Below are 21374 nucleotides of genomic sequence, written 5' to 3'. Positions count from 1 at the left end.
GTGTCATTTTACGTTTCTGAGCCTTAAATGTTATTTCACCACATATATAGCAAAAGCTATCGACAGAATTCACACACTTTCGAGGCATTTCAGATCAGCACTTAAATTAATTTAAAAATCAACTTCACACGATAATTTCAATAGCAACCACGTGCGTACAATTGACAAACTCACATAGGTTATGTTTACTACTTGAGAACAGCTGATGAGAGGGGTGTTATGTAAACAAACATGTGTACCAACTGTTGGTGATGAAATATTTCATTTGTTGAAAACTCAATATACATATATATAATATAATGATACTATATCTTGAAAACAAGAGCTAATATATAATTTTTATGGTCACTTTCGGTTTTAACACGTGGAAATACATTAAAATCATCTAATTTCAACCCCGAAACAAAAACTTTGTTGTGTTGTGATGGCATATTCCAATAATTATTGGAAAAGAAAGAAAATATGATAAAAATGGAAGGAAAAATGATTTACAGGCGAGCTGAGGTCGGCAAGTGGAAGAGGATGAGTTTTCAAGGGTAAAAAATGGTTTATCGCGATTTCCGGAAAAACTACGGGTCCTATGGAAAAAAGTTGAAAAGCAAAGTTGTGGGTAATGAAAAGGTGTACAACTTTTGTAGTCACACTTTTTTCACATACCTCAAAATTCATCCAGAAATTCAAATAACAGATTTTTGGGATTTTTATCTCTTACAATTTTTTTTGGCCGAATTTGGTGAAAACAGTGTGCTTCTTGTTCGTTGAGATCTCTATTTTTTAATGGTGTGAAAAAATATACATTACCATTGCGCATCTTCTCAGGAAATACAAAAAAAAAACAAAAAAAACTCGAATTCGATTCATTCATTATTTCATTATGTGAAATTAAAAGCAATTTATATAAATTTTCACTTCAATTACTTGGAAAATGTAAGATTCCATGTTGCGTTGATACACAAAAAAATGCTAATCAAAGTATATTTGATGAGGTTATGGATTCTCATCGGCCAGTTCCATCACATATTACAAACTTTACAGAGTTATACGTGGACTGTTCAAAAAGTAAGGTGAATATTTAAATTTCGCGGGCTACATACATTCGATTAGCGATTTTTCCATTTTTCATGTTGGTACACTCGTTTCAATTATATATTCATAGTTTCAGCTGTTTAGCATGTTTAGTTTATTGGTGAGAGGCATACAAGTTGAAAGTGTTTTGCGTGTACAAAGATTTAATGCTATCGAACAAAATGGAGCAGAGAATTTGAATCGAATTTGGAATTAAGTGCTCAAAAAATACTTAAAATGTTGACAGTGGCATACGGCGATTGTACTCTGAGTCAGAAGAATGTTTACAAGTGGTACAAGCTTTTCATAGCCCTGGATGCCCCAGCACATCAACAATCGATGCAAATGTTGAGAAAGTAATAAAAAAGTTATGGAGAATTACTATTAGAGGAGTTGCTGAGGATGTCGGCATATCAGTTGGGTCATGTTGTGTAATGTTTTCGGAAATTTTGGAAAAGAAGCGTGTGGCGTCAAAGTACGATCCAAAATTGCTGAATTTTGACTACGTCGCACGTGCATCGCTCAGGAATTATTGAATGACGTCAACGGCGATCCAGATTTGCTCAAAAGTGTCATAACTGGTACAAATAACGAATCTCACCATTGAAATTGACCAGAAAAGAACAAGTTGTTCTCACACGTCTGCGAATTGGCCATACAAAAATGACACACCTATACTTGCTCCTAGGAGAACAACAACCAAATGGCGGGTTGGCTGTCTTTGTTTATCTTTCACTGCCTGAACCACTGTGCATGCTGTTTTTGGCGAGTGCATTGGCTTGGAATGTGGGGGTTGAGCAAACCGGCCATCGGATGCCTGCTTCCACGTAGCCCCGCTGGATACGGGAATGACAGAATCACTCTGTTTTTCCCTAACTGAAAGGCATCCCAACGATGGCTTAATCCGAAGGTGTGTGTATCCGTGCCGAGAGGATGAATGACACTGAGCCTATCAACTGTTTCTACGGAGCCTTCGAGATTTCGGGCGCCCTCTCGTCGTAGCATCGCCTTGTCACGGTAATGCGGGGCTCTGCCGTGATTGACCTTCTTTCCCTAGCTACTGGTGGGACTTTTATGGACAGAGTAACCTTTAACATTTTTTCTGACGCTGAGTCTATAGAGGAGATGGATGTCGAGTTTACGACTCCAACTGACCTCCCGATAAATTTAGTTCAGCAGCGAGAGCTTCTCAGCTCTCCAACTTCTGATCCAATAACTGAACCTAAAAGAAGCTTTGGTGGTGCTGCCAGGAAACGACTGAGTCGTCGCCTGAAGAGCGGGATACCTTATAAAACCGCCTTGCACCAAATTCTTGAGCGGCTTACGCAGAATCTGTCTTAGGTGCCCCATGAGCAGGTTAACAAACGTTCGCGTTCAAGTGATGATTCACCAAAACAAGAGGCGAAAAAGCCGTGCACCGTTGAATCTAAGGCATCGTCAGGTGTAGCTGACGTGGAAAAACCCTCATATGAAAAGGTTGTCGCGGGTATCAAGGTGGGAATCTTGCACCTTGACTATCCGACTACCTCATTAATGATGAAACAGTAGAGCATATACTTTGTTCCTGCCCTGCTGGGGACTGAATCAGGTTTTTAGAGTTCGTACTCTTACTATCTGACCTGAAAGACCACTCACCATACAAACTAATCGGCCTCGTTAAGAATCTGGGTTCATTTGGTCGAGTGTGAATAGGTGTGCGCCACAATAAACTCTTGTGGGTTGTGGTGGAGGGTCGAATGGACCCACTCACTTTGAACCTACCCTAACCTAACCTACATGCTAAATAGTGCTAACAGTACAACATATACTTGTAGAATGTTCAGAATATGAGGAAACCAGGAGACAATATAACATAATTGGGACAATGAATGAAATTTTATGCGATGATGGACGAACGTTGAGCAACCTGATGGCATTCTTGAAAGCCGCAGGTATAATAGATGAAATTTGAAAAACAAATAACAAGCACGAGGCCAATAACCTAGCAGTTGATGACACAAAAAAATCATCGGTGTATGGTTATGACATCGAAACCAAAGTCCAATCGTCCTAATGAAGAGCCAAGACAAAAACAGCACTCCAAGTTCCATCAAATGTCAAGGTTTTGCTCACCGTTTTCTTCGATTACCGTGGCGTAGTGCATCAGGAGTTCTCGTCACATGGTCGTACGCTCAATAAGGAGTGTTGTGTTGAAGTTGTGCTCCGCTTGCGAGAAGCAACATGGAGAAAATGTCCGATATTGTGAAAAAACAATTCATGGCCCCCGTATTCACCAGATTTGGCCTCCGGTGACTATTTCCTTTTTCCAAGATTGGAGAGACCCATGAAAGCACGGCTGTTTTGCGACGATTGAGGAGATCCATTCCATAATTGTCATTTTCACAATTCATATAGTTGTTACAGATTACATAATCCTGTACTGAAATTACCTGAGCATGAATGCTCGTAGTGCACATTTCTGCACGAGAAAAGGTATTTTTTTGTTTTTTTTTAAATGTGTAATATTCAGAGAGGTGTAAACTAATCGTGTCAGAGGATTTGAAAAATGATATATGGGTATTTTGGATATATGAGTAGAATTGAGGAGTGCTTTTGGTAGGTTGGTAGCCGGACGGTTCGACGTGGGTGCTTTGTTCACTCTCTCAATCGAGCGATCTATTTTCACTTGCTATCGTCCAACCCGTGTTAGAAATCACACGTTAAAAGATGAGACCTCGTTAGTCCTTAGCTCGCACAAGTTTCTCAACTTCTGAGAGTTGTCGTTCGTAGGGGTACGACAGCTGGTTAACGGAAAACATATTTTGAACATATTATTAATTTTTATTCATTTATTTATTTATTTTTCATTTATTTGTTAATTTTTTTATTTATAGGTATATTATATTTTGATTGGTGATTCCTTTATTTGGTATTCAACTGTTGGAAGATTTGAATAAACGCTGGCACAAGGAAAAATTAATGAATATATTTAGAGAAAAATTGGAATTTCAATTATTTTTTCAACCTTTCCCTCTTGAATCACTCCATCCATTGAAGAAGACCGTTTGAGAATCCGTTCGGCAGTTTTTCAAATTATCGCGTTTTTGCAACCTTTGCTTTATTTACAATTTACTGCCACAAAATCTCAAATCTATCAAATGTTATACCTCTTTTAAATACAATGTAAAACAATGGAAGAACACTACAGAAACAGAAACATATTCAATAACCTTATGAACCTAAAGTTTCTACAATAAAAAATTATGAAATTAGTTTAATAGTACCTATGTAAATATTACAATATATAATTGTTGTTCTAATATTACTGATAATGTATTACTGTTGTATCCTATAAATATTATATAAATATTATCATCTATATCACGCACAGCTTTAAAGCTTCAGTGATGTTTCATATCTACTTTCAAAGTTTGATAGCCTTTTTTTTCTGTATTTATTAATTTTTGAAAATAAACGTTATTATTATTATTATTATATATCATTATAGTGTGGAAATGAATTCCTAAATTGATGAAGAATTTAATTTTTTTATTCAAAATCAATCAATCTTAATTGCTAAGAAAAATAATGACTAACCTTGTATGAAAGCAAAAACTTCGAAGGGACAGTGATGGATCTCCAATCAACAATTTCTTGAATACAGGCCAACTACACATTAGTTGCCCTCACTTTCGCTAACCGTAAAACTGAATGACCGGACGTTTGAATAACTTACTGAAAATCGACAAATTCAAATGAGGTGAAAATCTATCATGGTACCGAGTGCAGTGCGCTCCCACCATTCTTTTCGGCGACCCCCTCTATAACACCTGTAGAAGTCATCAATTCAACGTAATCCTAATTGCAATTATCGGTGTTTTCATGCAGTGAACAGTTCTTATCAAAAAGGATGCAATGGAATGTAAAATGGTTTTCGGACTTATCTAGAAAGTTCTATCAATCAATTGAACACCTGAATTTCACCTTTTTCCAGAGGCCGCGACTTTTCAGATAAATAAACGTTCCATTATTTATTACTTCTGTATTACTCACATGGATAATCAATCAAACTTCGAAATCATAATTCAAAACAACGGAATAATAATAATTATAATGTTGAACGAAAGTAGTTTTTTGTGGAGGAGTTCACTTTTCAGCGACCTTCTGTATAGGTAATATACCTTGTTCTTGTGTTGAAAGCTATATTGGTGAAACTTCGAAACCATTTAAATTGCGTAAGAATGAACATCGAGATTACATCAGAAATAGACAATTACCAGGATCCAAATTATCAGAACACATTATGAAATTAGACAGTAAACATCGAGGTGAATGGAACGAGACGAGATTGATTGCCAATGTACCTCACTCAAAGAATTTGCCTATATTCTCATATATGTAGAGGAGTATATTTCGAAAAGACCTTGAAAATGGATCTTACTTGGCTAGCAGTCTTGAAGAAAAACATCGATAGTGGCGAAATTGCAACAGACTTAATATTAGAGAACACCCAATGCGGTACTGTATGAAATGTTTCAGAAGTCACTCAACAACATTGATATATTTCACATTTCGAAACTCCTTCGACATCTTCACCAATACATCTAAGAATCAATGGACCAGATGAGGAGTCATCAATACTGTGGTAGACCGTGCTTTCGAGGCTCTGTAATTCGAAGGAAAGTTTCGAAAAGGAACTGGGCATCATCGAAAAATATCTTCAACGGAATGGTTACTCCAAAGTGATGGTAGAACAGGCTTTAGCTGAAAGGCAGCAAGAGCTTCACATGGAAGAGAAGCCGTCACAACCAGTGCTACGTCAGAGGATTGCATTTACCGGATACCCTATGAGTACGAAAAATCCTATATATCGGTGAAACTAAGAGGCTATTGAAAGTCCACATTGCCGAACACAAGAAACACACAGCACGGGAAAACTAGCAAAACGGAAATAGCAGAGCATGTTTGGACTCATCAACATAACATCAAGTGGTCCCAATCTGAGATCATCCTCAGAGAGGAACACTGGTTTAGGAGGAAATTCATACATGTTGTCTAAAGACACATTCAGCCATGCTAGCGCAGAGATACGCAACATATGGAGACCCATAATCAAGTAGAAACCGGTGAACTCACGCCAAACGGTCATCTATCCCTAAAAATGAAGTGGAGAGAAGGAAAAGGGGATAGATGAAAGCACTCGAATGAGCTATGAAGTGGTCGGAGGAATAGTCCAGTCATCTCCTGAAGACGATTGTGGATACTAACAATCGAAACGCCGTGAAGTAACTTAGCTTGAAATCTGTCAATTTTTATTTCATTTTAATTGTTTAATTTCTTGTTTAAGTTTTATTTTATTTTTATTTCAGTTCTTCATTATAATTGTTATTTCGAGCTATTCATTTTAATTTTCAATTTTATTTTTTGTTCCAGGGATTTAGAATCATATTAAATCATATTAGACAATGGAAGTCTGAAGTAATGGAATCTTCGTAATTTCTTAGCCCTTTTTTTGATAAGCTAAATTATCAAATAAAACAAGTTATCGATAACTGGAACATTTTTTTTATGAAAAATTATTTGCATTAAAGCAGTAAGCTATCGGGGTCAATAGTTTTGCCCTTTTTATACGTTTATACAGTTCTCCATTACAATGTTCATATTTATTCAGATTGTAGAAGGAGTAAATATCCGAAAAAGATTGAAAAAAAAGTAATGATGTTGATCGAATTGAATTTTAATAATTACAGTAAATTTTATTAATGAGATTACTATTGAATAGTATAGCGATAAGTGTTTTGCTTTAGCTATAAGTATTCGATTTTCCACTCACAGATTGTGATTCATTGCTCTACAAAGTCCAAATTTATACAGAATTTGTGTTTCAGTAAATTGCCCTCTTTATGTTTTTTTGCAGAGAAATATACCACTATAATTAGGTATCTTCTTCGTCAGTCACATCTTTTTTTGCAACCAGTTCCACAGTCACAAAGTTTCTAGAATCAGTAACAAATCAAAACATTACAACTGATGATGAACTCTACAGAAATGCAGTACTATTGCTCCTTCTGTTGTCGCAAGTCTTACCAACTTCAAACTAGATTTGTAACTGCCTTTTGGCATGATTCAAATCCTGATTTACTCAATGACACGTCGTCTTTTCTACTTTGGTAAATACTAGCCGTTAGTTGGAATTCATTGTTATGGCTCAGTGATGCTTTCACTATATTTTTATTTTCTTTACCAACTGAAGCGGAAGTGACAACGACAAGTTGGTACCATTTCTTGTAATCACAAGTGATGGTACCAACTTGTTCTTACTTGATACCGTCACAAGTGATGAACGTTCCTTGTACAATTAGTTTTTTTAACCTAGCTCAGCAAGAGAGTGAAATTTAGATTCGTTTATCACGGCAGTTCAAAAACATTTTTTCACGAAGAATCCAACGTTATCATACAGATGTGCGTTTAGATGAGTCAGAAGTTACAAAAATATTCTATAGAAAAGAGACAAATTTCCAATATTTCTTTGATGTTCCAAGCTATCAAGGTTGCACGATATGTTACCGTCTGAAGTTGCTGGATTCCATCCAGCAACTTCAATGTATGTTTGGGGGCAGAGCTCCATACATGAGAACAATACTTCAAATAAGGTCTGATCTGAGCTTTAGAAAGTACCAAAAGTTGCTGAGGTGTGTACAGTTTTCGTGTTCGAAATAGTGTTCCAATCTTTTGAGAAGCAGCCTTTGCAATTCCAGCGACATGATTGTGCCAGGACATATTGGTGTCCATTTTAACCTCCAACAAACTTATCGAAGCAGTAAACGGAAATGTCTGACCTGACATCATTATATCCGGTTCGGAGACATTTATTTTCTTGTAGAAAACCGATGTCTGGGATTTTGTGGCATTGTATTGAACCTGGTTACTTTCACCTCAATTCGAAATCACTTCTAGATCCTCATTAAGATATGCAACCTCCTGCTACCGGAGAAAATGTGCCTCCGTAGCCGATGTCGTTGATATACAATAAAAATAGGGTTGGTGACAATATGCATCCCTGGGGAACACCAGCGTTGATGGTGAAATTATTCGAGAGATATCCATCGACGGCCACTTGCAGGAAACGTTCCTTCAGGAAGCTGAAGAGCCATACACAAAAATGATCCGACAAGCCATAACATCGAAGTTTAGCCAGCAAATCCTCATGCCACACACGGTCAAAGGCCTTAGAAATATCAAGCGCAACAGCTCTTGATTCTCCATGTTTCTCGATTGCGTTATTCCAAATATGGAAGGTAGCCTGTTGATCTTTGTTTCCGAAAGCCATATTGATGATCGCCCAATATGTTGAAGCCTTTTGAATATCTGAGGATACGGTGGTTTACGACTTTCTTCATGATTTTTGATATCAGTGATAACAAAGCGACTAGTCTATGGTTATTTGGAGGATTTTTCTTGCCCTTTTTGGGAATAGACTGAACGCTAGTAATCTTCCAACAAGACAGGTTGAAAAGTCTGCAAATTACTGATGCGAGTTTTATGGATATTTGGAGGATTTTTCTTGCCCTTTTTGGGAATAGACTGAACGCTAGCAATCTTCCAACAAGACAGGTTGAAAAGTCTGCAAATTACTGATGCGAGTTCATTTGCGCACTTTTTAAGTACGATGACGGGCACTTCATCAGAGCCAGACGCCTTGTTGATATTGAGCTATGCACCTGGAGATTATGTTTCCCACTATATTCATCTTTGGAAGGACAATAATGAAATACTTGCTGTACATGAAATATCAAAGAATGGCTGGGTCAACAAAGAATTTTTTGAATGGATTTAGCTCTTTGTTAAGCGTACTTTCCATCGGGTACAGCCCTGGGCGTATGCATTTTTGCCAACAATAATGAATGCGATTATTTTCTGAAGTCAAAAAACTACCGGAAAATGAACCAGATACATCGCAAAATTGCTCAAAAAACCTATAACAAAGCAGCTACCAAGAAAATGAAACAGCAAGTAAGACCAAATATACCATAGATGAAACTAAAAGTATGGAGAAGCGCAAATGGGATAATAGTAATAAAGTGAATGAAGAGGCAAGAATTGACAGACAATGAGTGGTGGGTAACTTCACATGCATAATGTATGTAGAAATTCCTCATGTGTATTTTTGTTTGACTCACTATTAGTTTATGGCCAGTTGTGATGTTATGAATAAGATTAATAATTATATTTTATTCCAAAACCGACAATTGTGCATGAGAATTGTGGAGTTACTTTTTAGGTCACTTACGTACAAGTCTAGTAATAAGACTTGTACCAAATGAATATACGAACAATTGACTTGTGACTACAATACAAAAATGTTCCAAGCTTTCAAAAAGTGTGGTTGGGTCTTAGGTATGATAAGTGGGAAAAGCCAAAATTTAGGATTGGGCCTGGGGCATGGGCATTTGGAAAAACCCACTACTTGTATAGAAAATGCATTGGCAGAGCGTTATAATATAGGGGTAAAATTCCCAGACCGTATACTTTCAAGAAAAATATTGAAATTGCACAATAATAAAGATGTTTTTCTTCTTGTTTGAATAGGCATTACAACAAGGTATTAAATAGAATGATTAGGTGAATAATAAGGCAAAAAAGATTGAAATTCTCACTACTTTAGGATTATATGAGCCTGCAGCTGTCGCCTTTTGCAATCTGTCTGGACAATTGCATTATTTCATTGAAGTGGCGGTCAAAATGCAGGCCCTCAAGCCATGGAATTCCCAACCTAAGTTCCATTAAAATCTCCCGAAATGAAAGCTTAATTCTAAATTATTTCTAGCGACGCAACATCAACCATAGCGATTTTAGTTCAGGATTTTGTTTTGTTGATAAAATTTGAACAAGCACTTGCTTAGGAGGGAGTAATGGAAGCGTTGGAGAGTGACACCAACAGCTGCATTGGAGACACTCTTTGAATGTACAGGGTGATTCAAAAGTACTTCGACAAACTTCAGGAGGTGATTCCTCACAATATTCTAATATGAATTGTCCAAATAAATAAATATCCGGAGACGCTTCGTTTCCAAGATACAGGATGTTGAAGTTTTATTTTCGTTTTTTCCAAATAACTTTTGAAATACTGAACTTAATTAAACGAAACTTGGTAATAGGAGATTTTTGAGGTGTCGAATTCGAACCTGATGTTCTTATTGCTCTTACTCGTAGGGGGCGCCACCTACACGTCTTTTTTTTTAAAGATTCATAACTTTTTTGGGCGTACTTCTAGCACATTTTTCAGTAAAAAAATCGATTCCTCTATCATATCTACGTAAATAAGCTACCATTGTTACTAGTCGCTGTAAGCAACCGTTTTCTAAATATTTGGACTTGAAAACTTCAAGTCGATTATTTGATAATCGATGCATGTTGAAGTTATTACGAATATTTTGCTTTTTTCACAAGAATGCTTTGGAAATGAATTTGACGTTTTACTCGTTTGAAGAGGTAATTACTGTTGGGTACGTTCCTTTATGACATCCTTGAGCGAAATAGTTATTTTTGTATCAAGGGTGCATAATCAGTATTTGTTTTAATAAAATTTGCAAGAAATGTTAACATTTTATTTCAGGAAATTTTGAATATGTAGAATAAACTAAAATAAACGAAACTAAATTGTATTCAAATAAATTGTTGGAAGTGTTCACCTTCAGCGAAGATACAGGCAGTCAGTCGTCTAGTCATTGAATCTCGTACCCGCTCAAAAATTATTGGTGTGTTTCTTATTGTTTCACAGGCGTCTACTATTCGGTTTCTTGAATCTTCCTCGTTCACTACTGGAGTCTGATAAACTAGTGACTTCAAATGTCCCCAAAAATAAAAATCTATCGGGTTCAGATCTGGGGACCTTGGTGCCCACGCCTGGTTAGGTTCTTCTACACCCCTACCGATCCATCGATTTGGATAGACTGTGTTAAGTAATTCCCTGGCTACAACGCTGAAATGGGCCGGAGACCCATCATACATAAACCACATGCGGATACGAATTTCTAATGGTACATTCTGAAGTAGTCCCGGCAATTCATTTTCTAAAAAGTGTCTGTAAGTTGCGCCATTCAGTCGGAGCGGAAGAAAGAAAGGACCTATTCAGTAATTATCAATTATTGCCGCCCATACATTTACAGAAAATTGATACTGATAATGCCTTTCACTAACTGCGTGCGGATTTTCGAGAGCCCAAACATGGTTGTTATGAAAGTTTGTGATAGCATTTCGGGAGAAGTTTGCCTCGTCCGTGAAGAGTACATATCTCAAATATTGATTTTTTCCAGCCAATTTTCTCAAAAACCATTGACACATAGTAATGCGTTGGGAAAAGTCTCGTGACAAAGGAGCTTGTACCCTTTGAATATGGTATGGATAAAACTGTTGATCGTGGATAATTCTCCAAACTGTGGACTGAGTAGAATTGACAGCTTCAGCAATTACTCTTGTGCTTGTTTCTGGATTCTCCTCGAGAGCGTTCAAAACAGCTTCTTCCAATTCTGGGGTTCGGACTGCTCGTGGTCTTCCAATAATATCAACTGCCCTCTTAAAGCAACCTGTTTCTGCCAAACGACGGTGGAGACTAACAAATGTTGGAGCTGAAGGCAGTACTCGATTAGAAAATCGCTCCTGGTAAATACGTCTTGCTTCGCGCGCATTGCCATCCGCAAGGCCATAAACGAAATGCATATCGGCTAAATGAGCATTATTGTTTAAATAATCCATTTTTTCAAAATAAGTGTTTTCTACTTCTACTTACGGAAACTTCAACAAAACGTCTAACTGTCACAAAATATGTAATTACTAAAACTACTCACAAACGTCAAATTTATTTCCAAAGCATTCTTGTGAAAAATGCAAAATATTCGTAATAACTTCAACATGCATCGATTATCAAATAATCGACTTGAAGTTTTCAAGTCCAAATATTTAGAAAACGGTTGCTTACAGCGACTAGTAACAAGGGTAGCTTATTTACGTAGATATGATAGAGGAATTAATTTTTTTTACTGAAAAATGTGCTAGAAGTACGCCCAAAAAAGTTATGAATTTTTTAAAAAAATACGTGTAGGTGGCGCCCCCTACGAGTAAGAGCAATAAGAACATCAGGTTCGAATTCGACACCTCAAAAACCTCCTATTATCAAGTTTCGTTTAATTAAGTTCAGTATTTCAAAAGTTATTTGAAAAAAACGAAAATAAAAATAAAACTTCAACATCCTGTATCTTGGAAACGAAGCGTTTCCGGACATTTATTTATTTAGACAATTCATATTAGAATATTGTGAGGAATCACCTCCTGAAGTTTGTCAAAGTACTTTTGAATCACCCTGTATACCCTCTTCACATTCAGTAATAACGTTACCAAACTCCAAGGTATCGGTCAAACCCGGGATAGGGTCGATTTGAATACCGAATATAGAGAGAGCAGGAGTTGGCATATTCAATGGGATCAGAAATTTTCATTATAACTTTCCTCTTAGTCAATACTCTTCTTCTTCCTGGTGGAGGTATGAGCAATCTTGCAATATAAACAATATTGATTTGAGTTCTTATTGAAATGAGATCAATATTCTTGGAGACATTGAGTACCATCAAGAGATGTGTAAAAACGCTTTGGAATTAGCCGACTGGGATGGACTGACTCTATATTGGATAATCAAGGATCATAGGCCACGAAAAAACTGATGAGTGTCCTGAAGATGAATCATCAACTTCACATGTAGGCCCTGAACCAGCTGTAGCAGAAATTATGATATGGAGCAAATTCAAAAAATATCTTAATCAGAAACATGAAGAGTACTTGGATGATATATATGAGGACACGCACGATTAGACTTTCTAGAAAATTAGTGGAGAATGATTATAGTATTCAAAGGAAAATAAACCGTTTTCCATTTAGAATGAGAAGTGTTAGATTCGAGGATAATCCAAATTTATGTACTCACGAATATGACAATCGAAATACATGTACTGGAAAGATTTTTGGAATAATAATTTTAATAATAATAGTAAGTATTTATTGTGTCATGAATTACACACGAAAAAACAAGTTGCCTAGCCTAAAAACAGGTTAAAAACTGGCAGTGTCAGAATTTGTCAAAATTTATTCATTTCAGCTGCCCATTCAGGGTAGCCTTTTTTCTTCAGAGTAGGTGCAAATAAATTACGATACTCTGAGGACATATTTTTCAGCAGATAAGTAAAAGAGGATGCTTCGAAAAATAAATAACGACGGACAGGAATACAAAATCTATCGTTTATTTCTCTCAGAGACCTGTTATGAAAATAAATTGATGGATGTAGCCGTTACTACGTGGTTGGAGATCATCATGAAATATGAGAAAGGAAACTTCCTTCATTTGAAAACAAATGAAGAATGAGATCAAAAACAGTGAAGACGGCTTCTTTTGTACCCGACCAGGACAAAACTTGAGATCACTGGATATTGATGTAATGTGTTCTAACCATGATTTCAGGGTTCAAATGAGGGACCCGAAAAGTACTGAAAATGAATGCCAGATCCTTTTTTAGAAACTCCATACATTCATTACAACAAACCGAAACTTTCTGTATTGAATCCACCAACGAAAAAGAACCGGATATAACTTGATTGTTCATTGTCTCAAAGATGTAGTTGGTAGAAGGAATTTCAATCCAGATTTTTTAAGAAAAAGTCAAATTATTACCTCAGACGTTACGCCAGCTACGGCCTTAGCCTGCGTCTGCCTCATCGTGATGCAAATCCGCCCGTTTGAAAACTTAATTCACTAAAAATCCACTTCCTCACTTATTCGTTAAACACCGTTCACATCACGAATGGGCCTTAAACGGCCAGTTCACAGTGAGTGATTGTACGATGGAGATATTGAGCTTCATGGTCCTACGAATTAGCGAACTTCCTATGAAGCTTGGAACTTACATAATGGGTAATTGGTAGATGATTTTCTGGACGTTCAAGGAAAACGAAAACAAGTTGATGAGACAAGCTCGTGTGTGGAATTTGTCGTCGATTGACCTTTAGAGAAATGGATAATTGTGTGTCATTAGGTTCATCATGGAAAGTGTGGTGTAATAAGAATTCCTCAAAAGTGAATAAGTGGTGTGAGGAAAGATTTTCCCTGGAGTGCGAAATTGTTTACTTTGGACACTTTGTGTTTCCCGTGATAGGTGAATTGTTGTGACTTTTTTTCAACTCGACCCTTGAATATAGTTTTTCGAACAGATGCAGATAAGTGATATTCGTATTCGAAAGAAAAAAGGCTCAATGTTTCTCACTGTATTTTTGGGTTTGAACCTGCCACAATCTCGAAAATAACTGATCAGAAGATCAGTATAAAATCTGTTCTAAAGTGTAATAAATGACAAAATGGAAACTTCACCCCCGAAATAGTAATATGAATATATTACGCAGTAATATGTGGTGATTATATTACTATATTTCTTCAAATTCTCTACTGATTCAGCTTCGTTAATTTTTTAGATTGTGGAAGGTTATAAGAACTTAGGATACGGCCATTTACTATTTGCAGAAGACGTGAAACTTTATATATCTGTCACTGAGAATTTCTCTAATATCAACCAAACATTATTGAAATTTGGTGCTCTAATGAAATAATGAACTGCAAATGAATTTATCAAAATGCAAAGTATATGTATTCAGTCGTAGTTCAATCTTGCTACAGTTCTTTTATTTGTTCAATAATACAACTCTCTCAGTGTGTGATGAGGCGAAATATTTAGAGGTTTTGCGTGGTTGATATAAAGGGATTAATGAAAGAAACCGGTCCAAATGGGTTCACCCTGATTTAAGTTAGGTTAGGTCCAAAGTTAGTGGGTCTATTCTACCCTCCACCGCAACCCGCAAGAGTTTATTGTGGCTCACACCTATTCACACTCGACCAAATAAACCCAGCTCCTTAACGAAGCCGATTAGTTTGTATGATGAGTGGTCTTTCAGGTCAGATGGTAAGAGTACGGCTCTGCCAAACTCTGAAAACCGGATTCGGTCCCCAGCGGGGCAGGCACAAAGTATGTGCTCTGCTGTTTCATCATTTTCCACACAGAGGTAACACACACTGTATTCCGACAGTTCGAGTTTCTGCATATGATGATTCAAATGACAGTGATCTGTGAGAAAGCCTGTTAGTCTACTACTATAGTCCAACAACTGTTTGATATCATGCTTCGAAGGGTGAATAAACACCTTGGAGTGAGCAAATCCTGAAATATTCTGCCAAAAGTCCATAATTCTTTTTGCCATCCAGGTATTCAATGTTTGTTTTGGCAAAGCCTGAAGCGATACCAGTGACAGGTTCTGGTCCGATGAAGCTGCTTGCAGCATCCTCCTTTGCCAGGAAAGCAGCAGCCTCATTGCCTTCCAGACCAGTATGGCCACTGTTAAGTCTTCCTATCGAGGAAAGTCATTTTTGGCAATTTGCTACCCAATTTAGACGTTGCTCGGTAGGAGCCAACAGCTTTCAATGTCGCTTGACTGTCCGAGAATATTTTTATTGACTTGTGTATGAGGTTGGATTCATAAAGTCAGAGGTAGATCTAGAAGGATATCCATGACCGCTGACGGTGTGATACTGATGACACCACTGATGGCCAGACAAGCCTGTCTCTGTGAAAAAAAATTGTTTAAAATATGTTTTTCCGTTAACCAGCTGTAAGCCAGAGAGCTTCGCCTGGGCTTTTTTTTGTAAAGCTCTCGGCCACCAGGCAATTGCACCATAAGTGATCATTGGTCTGACAATCATTACATAAATCCAATAGATTTGTTTTGCCTCCACAGAAGAACCCCACATTAATATTTTGAGCCATATGTGAGTAAGCTAGTGAATAGTAAACAGTCCTGACACCTCTAAACTGAGCGCTTATTTGATCTGTCGTATTGCAAATATTGCTTGATTAATTTTTTGCAGCCATGATCGATATGATGCTCCCAAGACAATGTTTTATCTATAATCATAGATATCATGGCTGTTTCCGGGGGTTGGATATTGGTGAGTTTCACTGTCTTCCTTAACGAGAAACCTAAATGGACCTTTTAACTTCCATTCAGTTTTATTTGATTTCTATCACACCAAGAAATCATGTCATCCATGACTGAATCAATGTTGTTTTCTAGCTCCTCCGCAGTATCTCCGGAAACCGATATAGTGGTGTCATTTGCGAATAAGATCATTTATATGAATAGAGAAAAGCAGTGGACCTTAAATGGAACCCTGCAGTACCTCAAGGATAATATCTTCACAGTCACTACCATTTTCCTATCTTCTATAAAATATTCTATTCATTCAAGAAGAAAGCCAATGTTATATAATTTACTAACCATTATGTCACTTTTTACTTAATCAAACGTCTCAGCCAAGTCAAATAATATTGAAACTATCTAAATAAACTCGAATTTTCTAGCAACTGATCTAGCTTTCCTAAAACCATGTTGATGATTGGTTAGAACCTTATATTTTTCGAGAAACACAATAATTCTATTTTCCACTATTTTTTCAATAAGTTTAGATGGAATACTCGTTAATAATATTTGGCAATAGTCTTCATGTGGACCCTTTTCATGAATAGGAATAACTTTGGCTGTTTTGAAGACACTCGGAAACACGCCTTCCATTACAAAGTGATTGATAAGAATCAATAGAATTTCAGATATAGACATATTTCAGAAATGTTATTGTTATATCGTCTAGGCCACTCGATTTTTCATTTTTTAGTTCGGTCATTGTTGAAACTACTTCAGGTTCTAGCAGTTCTTCAAAAACCATTGAGTTTTCATTGAATTCTGAGACCGTATGTAGTAGTAACATGTTCTGACCTACATGTCTCAACAGAGCTGCCGAGGCTGCTCTGGCAAAGAAGCAAACAAATTTATTAGCAACTTGATATGTTTTTCATGTTCGCGGACTTCAGAGAATTTCCATCAAAACAACAATAATAACAAACTTGCCAAAACTAAAGTTTATTAATTCATGAAACCTTGCTTTATCCATTAATTACAATATTTATACTTTATAATGTAAGGAATCCATCATCAATGATGGTTCAAAGCCATGGTTGAACCTTGACCTCCTCCACTGTGCTTGTTCAATATGTTGCATATTAACAATTGGCAATTTTTTTAAAATGTCAACTCAAACCTTCCACCGATAATAAATCCAGTGGTTTGATATGCATTGTTTTTCATAAAGGTATTTCTTATGGTTTGTTATTAACAGTTTTCAAACAATTTTTCCTGGTATGGGAGTATTTAGTGATGAATGACTTGTCGTTTTGGGTTTTTATACTACTTACTGAAGCGTGTGCGTAAGATTTGTTAACAATTTTTTTTTTAAATGAGTGACTTTAATGCGGATGTCACCTATTAACAATTTACTGAAATGTTTCGGACTTAGGATAATTGGATGTTTCGACAAGGTCTTGAATTTGTAACGTTTATTGTTCTCTCCCAACTCCTACAGAAACTATTTTCACATTATCAGGAATTTGATCATACGAAACGAAAATATTATATAAAAGTTTTTTGTTTCTTACATCTACTGGATGGATTGAAAAGTTCATAGGCTAACACACAGGTAGGTGGCCAGATAGTACATTTTGGGTCAAGCAACTTATGATGCGAAATTTCTGTTCGAAGTGAAAGGTTTGTTGGAATGTTCGAGAGCTAAGAAGCTCTTTCTTTCGATCCGATGTTTTAGAAAGAACAATTGGAGGTAGTTCATTCGAGGTTAATCTCCTCTGTTGACTCAGGATTTGATTCTTTGATCCGTCAAGGAAGGTGCCCGATATCTGAAGATTGGAGATGCCTACTAGTAACCTGTCCACCTTCCTGGAAAGGACAGGATAGACGATGACCTAGAAGGACAACTCCTCGGGAGTATGTACAATGGGTCACATGTGACCTAAGTGCTATGAATCTACACTCACCCTCCCTACTCTACAGATACAGATCTAAAAGGTTCCGTTAGTGACACTGACTAGGTCCAGAGTCATCCATCCTTCGGACATGGATACACACCTCTTAGGATGAAGCGTCATTCAGGATGACTCTTACCTCCACGAGTGATACCTTTTTACCGCATCCTAAGAGCCATTTGATTCGTGCAAGTTTCTTCTGAGGGCTAATTAATTTTCCCCGCCTGTTTCATGACATGTACAGGTGTCTTCCTAGGCGTAAGTCATATTCTTCTGGACAAAACTTGGGTTGTCAGTAAATTGTTTGCCTCTTGTGATCCAAAAAGCTTCACATTCGCATGGAATATGATGATTTTTCGAGTTTGAAAGCCGTGGATTTTTAGAATTTCTTCCTGACATTTCGCTGGCGCGAGTGGCTGGCTTCTTCAGAGGTTTAACCATCATGGCTTGCTGTCCGATGACTAATTTTTAGGCTTCGTAAAGCGTATTTATGCCTTGTCAAGTAATCATTTGTATTTGTACCTGTACTTGTCCCTGCATTTGTACCTGTACTTGTACCTGTACTTTAACCTGGAACATTAACAATCTTGCTGCCTGTTGTCATTCTGTTTGTTATTCTCGAATTCCTTAAAATGGGGTTCCATATTCTGTTGAGGTTCACCGCTTCTTCTTTTCTGTTGAAATTATCCGTGTGTTTGTGGATCTCTATTGCCTTCCGTACCAGTCAGTTATAGTATCCCTGGTTGGGGGCAATTAGTTCTGTGTTTTCAAACAAAATTGTGTGGTCTCCTTCACTAAGTGCCTGCTCTGCCACAGCTGACTTGTCCGCTTGGCTTAGTCTGCAGTTCCTTTTTTGCTCTTTTAGTCTTGTTCCCATGGATTCTTTGGTGGTTCCGATATATACCTTCCCACAAGCCTTCCCACGGTATGCTGCTGATAATGGGTATCTTTTGTCTTTAGCCGACCTGAGGCTTTGTTGTATCTTCCTCGTGAGTTTGAAAACTGTTTTGATGTCGTGTTTATCCAATAGTTTTCCAATTCTGTCCGTGACCCTAGTGATAAACGATAGATATGCGCGTGCAACCATCTGATTCTTTTTCGCCTTTTGAACCGCTTTCATGGCTATCCTGATCTCGGAGGCACTGTATCCATTCGATCCCAAGGTCACTTCAAGGTGTTTCAGTTCCCTCTCCAGATGTTCTGGTTCACATATTCTCCGAGCCCGTTCCGTTAGAGTGTAGATAACTCCTCTCTTTTGGCTAGGATGGTGGTTCGATAGTGCGTGCAAGTATCTGTCTGTGGGTGTGGGTTTTCGATACACTTTGTGGGTTAGTCTGATACCACATCGTTCTACTAGTACATCTAGGAAAGCTATCCGTTGGTCCTGCTCAATCTCCATGGTAAATTAAATGCTCGGGTGTTGGGCGTATAAGTGATTTAGGAAACGGTTCAGGGCGTCTCTTCCATGTTTCCAGATGACGAAGGTGTTATCCACGTAACATAGCCACAAGTTCGGCTTCAATTCAAAAGTGTCTATCGCTTTTCCTTCAAACCTTTCCATGAAATAATTTGCTATCACTGGACTAAGAAAGTAACTTTCTGTGAGACATGTTCTACAGAGTTCGACGACGTCATTCGGGAACATGTGGGCTAACCCCCCTCAGATAGTCTTCCAGTGAGACATTGGTAAACAAGGACACCACACCGAAGCTGACCAGAATATCCGTCGGCTCCAGCGTTAAGCCCCTAATTTTACCAACGGAGTCTGTCGAGTCCTTGACGTAGGAGTTGGTCTTTCCCATATGGGGTTGTAGGAGCGAGGCCACATGTCTCGCCAAGTGGTAGGTCGGAAAGCCCGGGGTACTGACTATCGGTCTCAGTGGTATGTAGGTTTTCCCACGAGGAAGATACAATAAAGCCTCAGGTCGGCAAAAGACAAAAAGAGACCCATTATCAGCAGCAGCAGTCTATCGCATACCGTGTACTTGTGGGAAGGTATATATCGAAACCACCAAAAGATCCATGGGAATAAAACTAAAATAGCATAAAAGCAACTGCAAACTAGGCAGGGCGAACAAGTCAGCTGTGGCAGAACACGCACTTAGTGAAGGAGACCACACAATCTTGTTTGAAAATACAGAACTAATTGCCCCCAACCAGGGATACTATAACCGACGGGAGGCAATAGAGATCCACAAACACACGAAGAATTTCAACAGAAAAGAAGAAGCGGTGAACCTCAACCGAATATGGAACCACATTTTAAAAAATTCGAGAATAAATAACAGAATGACAACAGGCAGCAATATTGTTAATGTTCCAGGTTCAAGTACAGGTACAAGTACAGGTACAAATACGACTGATTACCTGACAAGGAATAAATACGCTGTACGACGCCTAAAAGTTAGTCATCGGACAGCAAGTCATGATGGTTAAACCTCTGAAGAAGCTAGCCACTCGCGCCAGCGAAACGTCAGGAAGAAATTCCAAAAATCCACGGCTTTCAAACTCGAAAAATAATGACACTGAAAACCTCAGCCGCGAAAGTCTAAACCATTTTTCGGAATATGATGAGTTGCATCTTTGTTGCAGTGCCTGCAGCTGAAGACTTCGTCGTACGTCTCTATTTTGTTCAGAAGTCCTCTTAACGAGCAGAATCCACTGAGTAGTCCTGTAATTGTTATGAGCCGATCTCTGCTCTGCTGAAGCAGTTATTCAGCTTTCTTCTCAGACGGTCCCTAAAAAAGGTTTGCTCGTTTGTGCTTCTGGGTGTCTTTTTCCAGTACTCTTTATCTTGCCTATGACCCAGTCTAGTTCCAATCCAAACATTTTGGTACCCCCACAGCTAGTTCAGGATCTATATATGGAGGTGAGAATCCGTGTCTGGCATAATGCATGAGTGTCTTGGTATCCAATATACAGTCAATCTATTCCTGTTTGCTAATTTCCTCAGTTCCTCGCGGCGTTCCAGACTAGTCTTGATGTCACTTTTGGCTTCGTCAGCGTATCTAGAACAGCATGGCTGTCTGTGAAAACAGTTATGCCTACGCCCATTTTGTTGAGGCCTCGAATTAATGTTCCTTGCGTATTTCAGAAGTCTGGTATGTACTGAACGAGCGAGTAACAGTAAATTCCAGCTCGCAACCCAGGTACGGTTTTCGACCCATCTGTATACTTGATGTTTCTGCAGAGCATGTTCTCGGGGTAGCTGTTCATTTTTCGAGTATTTTGTGTCGGGCTTGTATTTTTATGTCAGTTTCTCCAGATATTCCGAAATTATCACTATCACTCGCCTCCCAATGTAGAGTGATCTTCAAACTAACTTGATTGATAGACGTCTAATTTTATAGACTTGTCTGTGATTTGTCATCT

The 21374-nt window shown here is 37.8% G+C and overlaps 1 protein-coding gene across 2 annotated transcripts in view; it reads right to left on the bottom strand.

Annotated features, from left to right (window-relative positions):
- Positions 1-13919, bottom strand: part of LOC111505812 (probable peptidoglycan muropeptide transporter SLC46) — a 63980-nt gene extending 50061 nt beyond the window's left edge. The window contains exon 1 of one of the 2 annotated variants that reach the window (XM_074174382.1): positions 13763-13919. In XM_074174382.1, coding sequence (XP_074030483.1) covers positions 13763-13807 — 45 coding nt within the window. In that variant the 5' untranslated portion in view covers positions 13808-13919. Of the gene's footprint in view, positions 1-4641; positions 4809-13762 lie in introns of those variants that run through there. The other variant, XM_074174383.1, reaches the window with a different exon arrangement.
- Positions 13920-21374: the final 7455 nt, after the last annotated feature.

The sequence above is a fragment of the Leptinotarsa decemlineata genome, unplaced genomic scaffold (assembly GCF_025532065.1).
Source record: "Leptinotarsa decemlineata unplaced genomic scaffold, Ldec_3_MD MMD2_tig00000576_RagTag_RagTag, whole genome shotgun sequence".
In the NCBI taxonomy this organism is placed as follows: Eukaryota; Metazoa; Arthropoda; class Insecta; order Coleoptera; family Chrysomelidae; genus Leptinotarsa; species Leptinotarsa decemlineata.
Note: the sequence above shows the minus strand (reverse complement) of the source record. Positions and strands in the feature narration are given on the sequence as shown.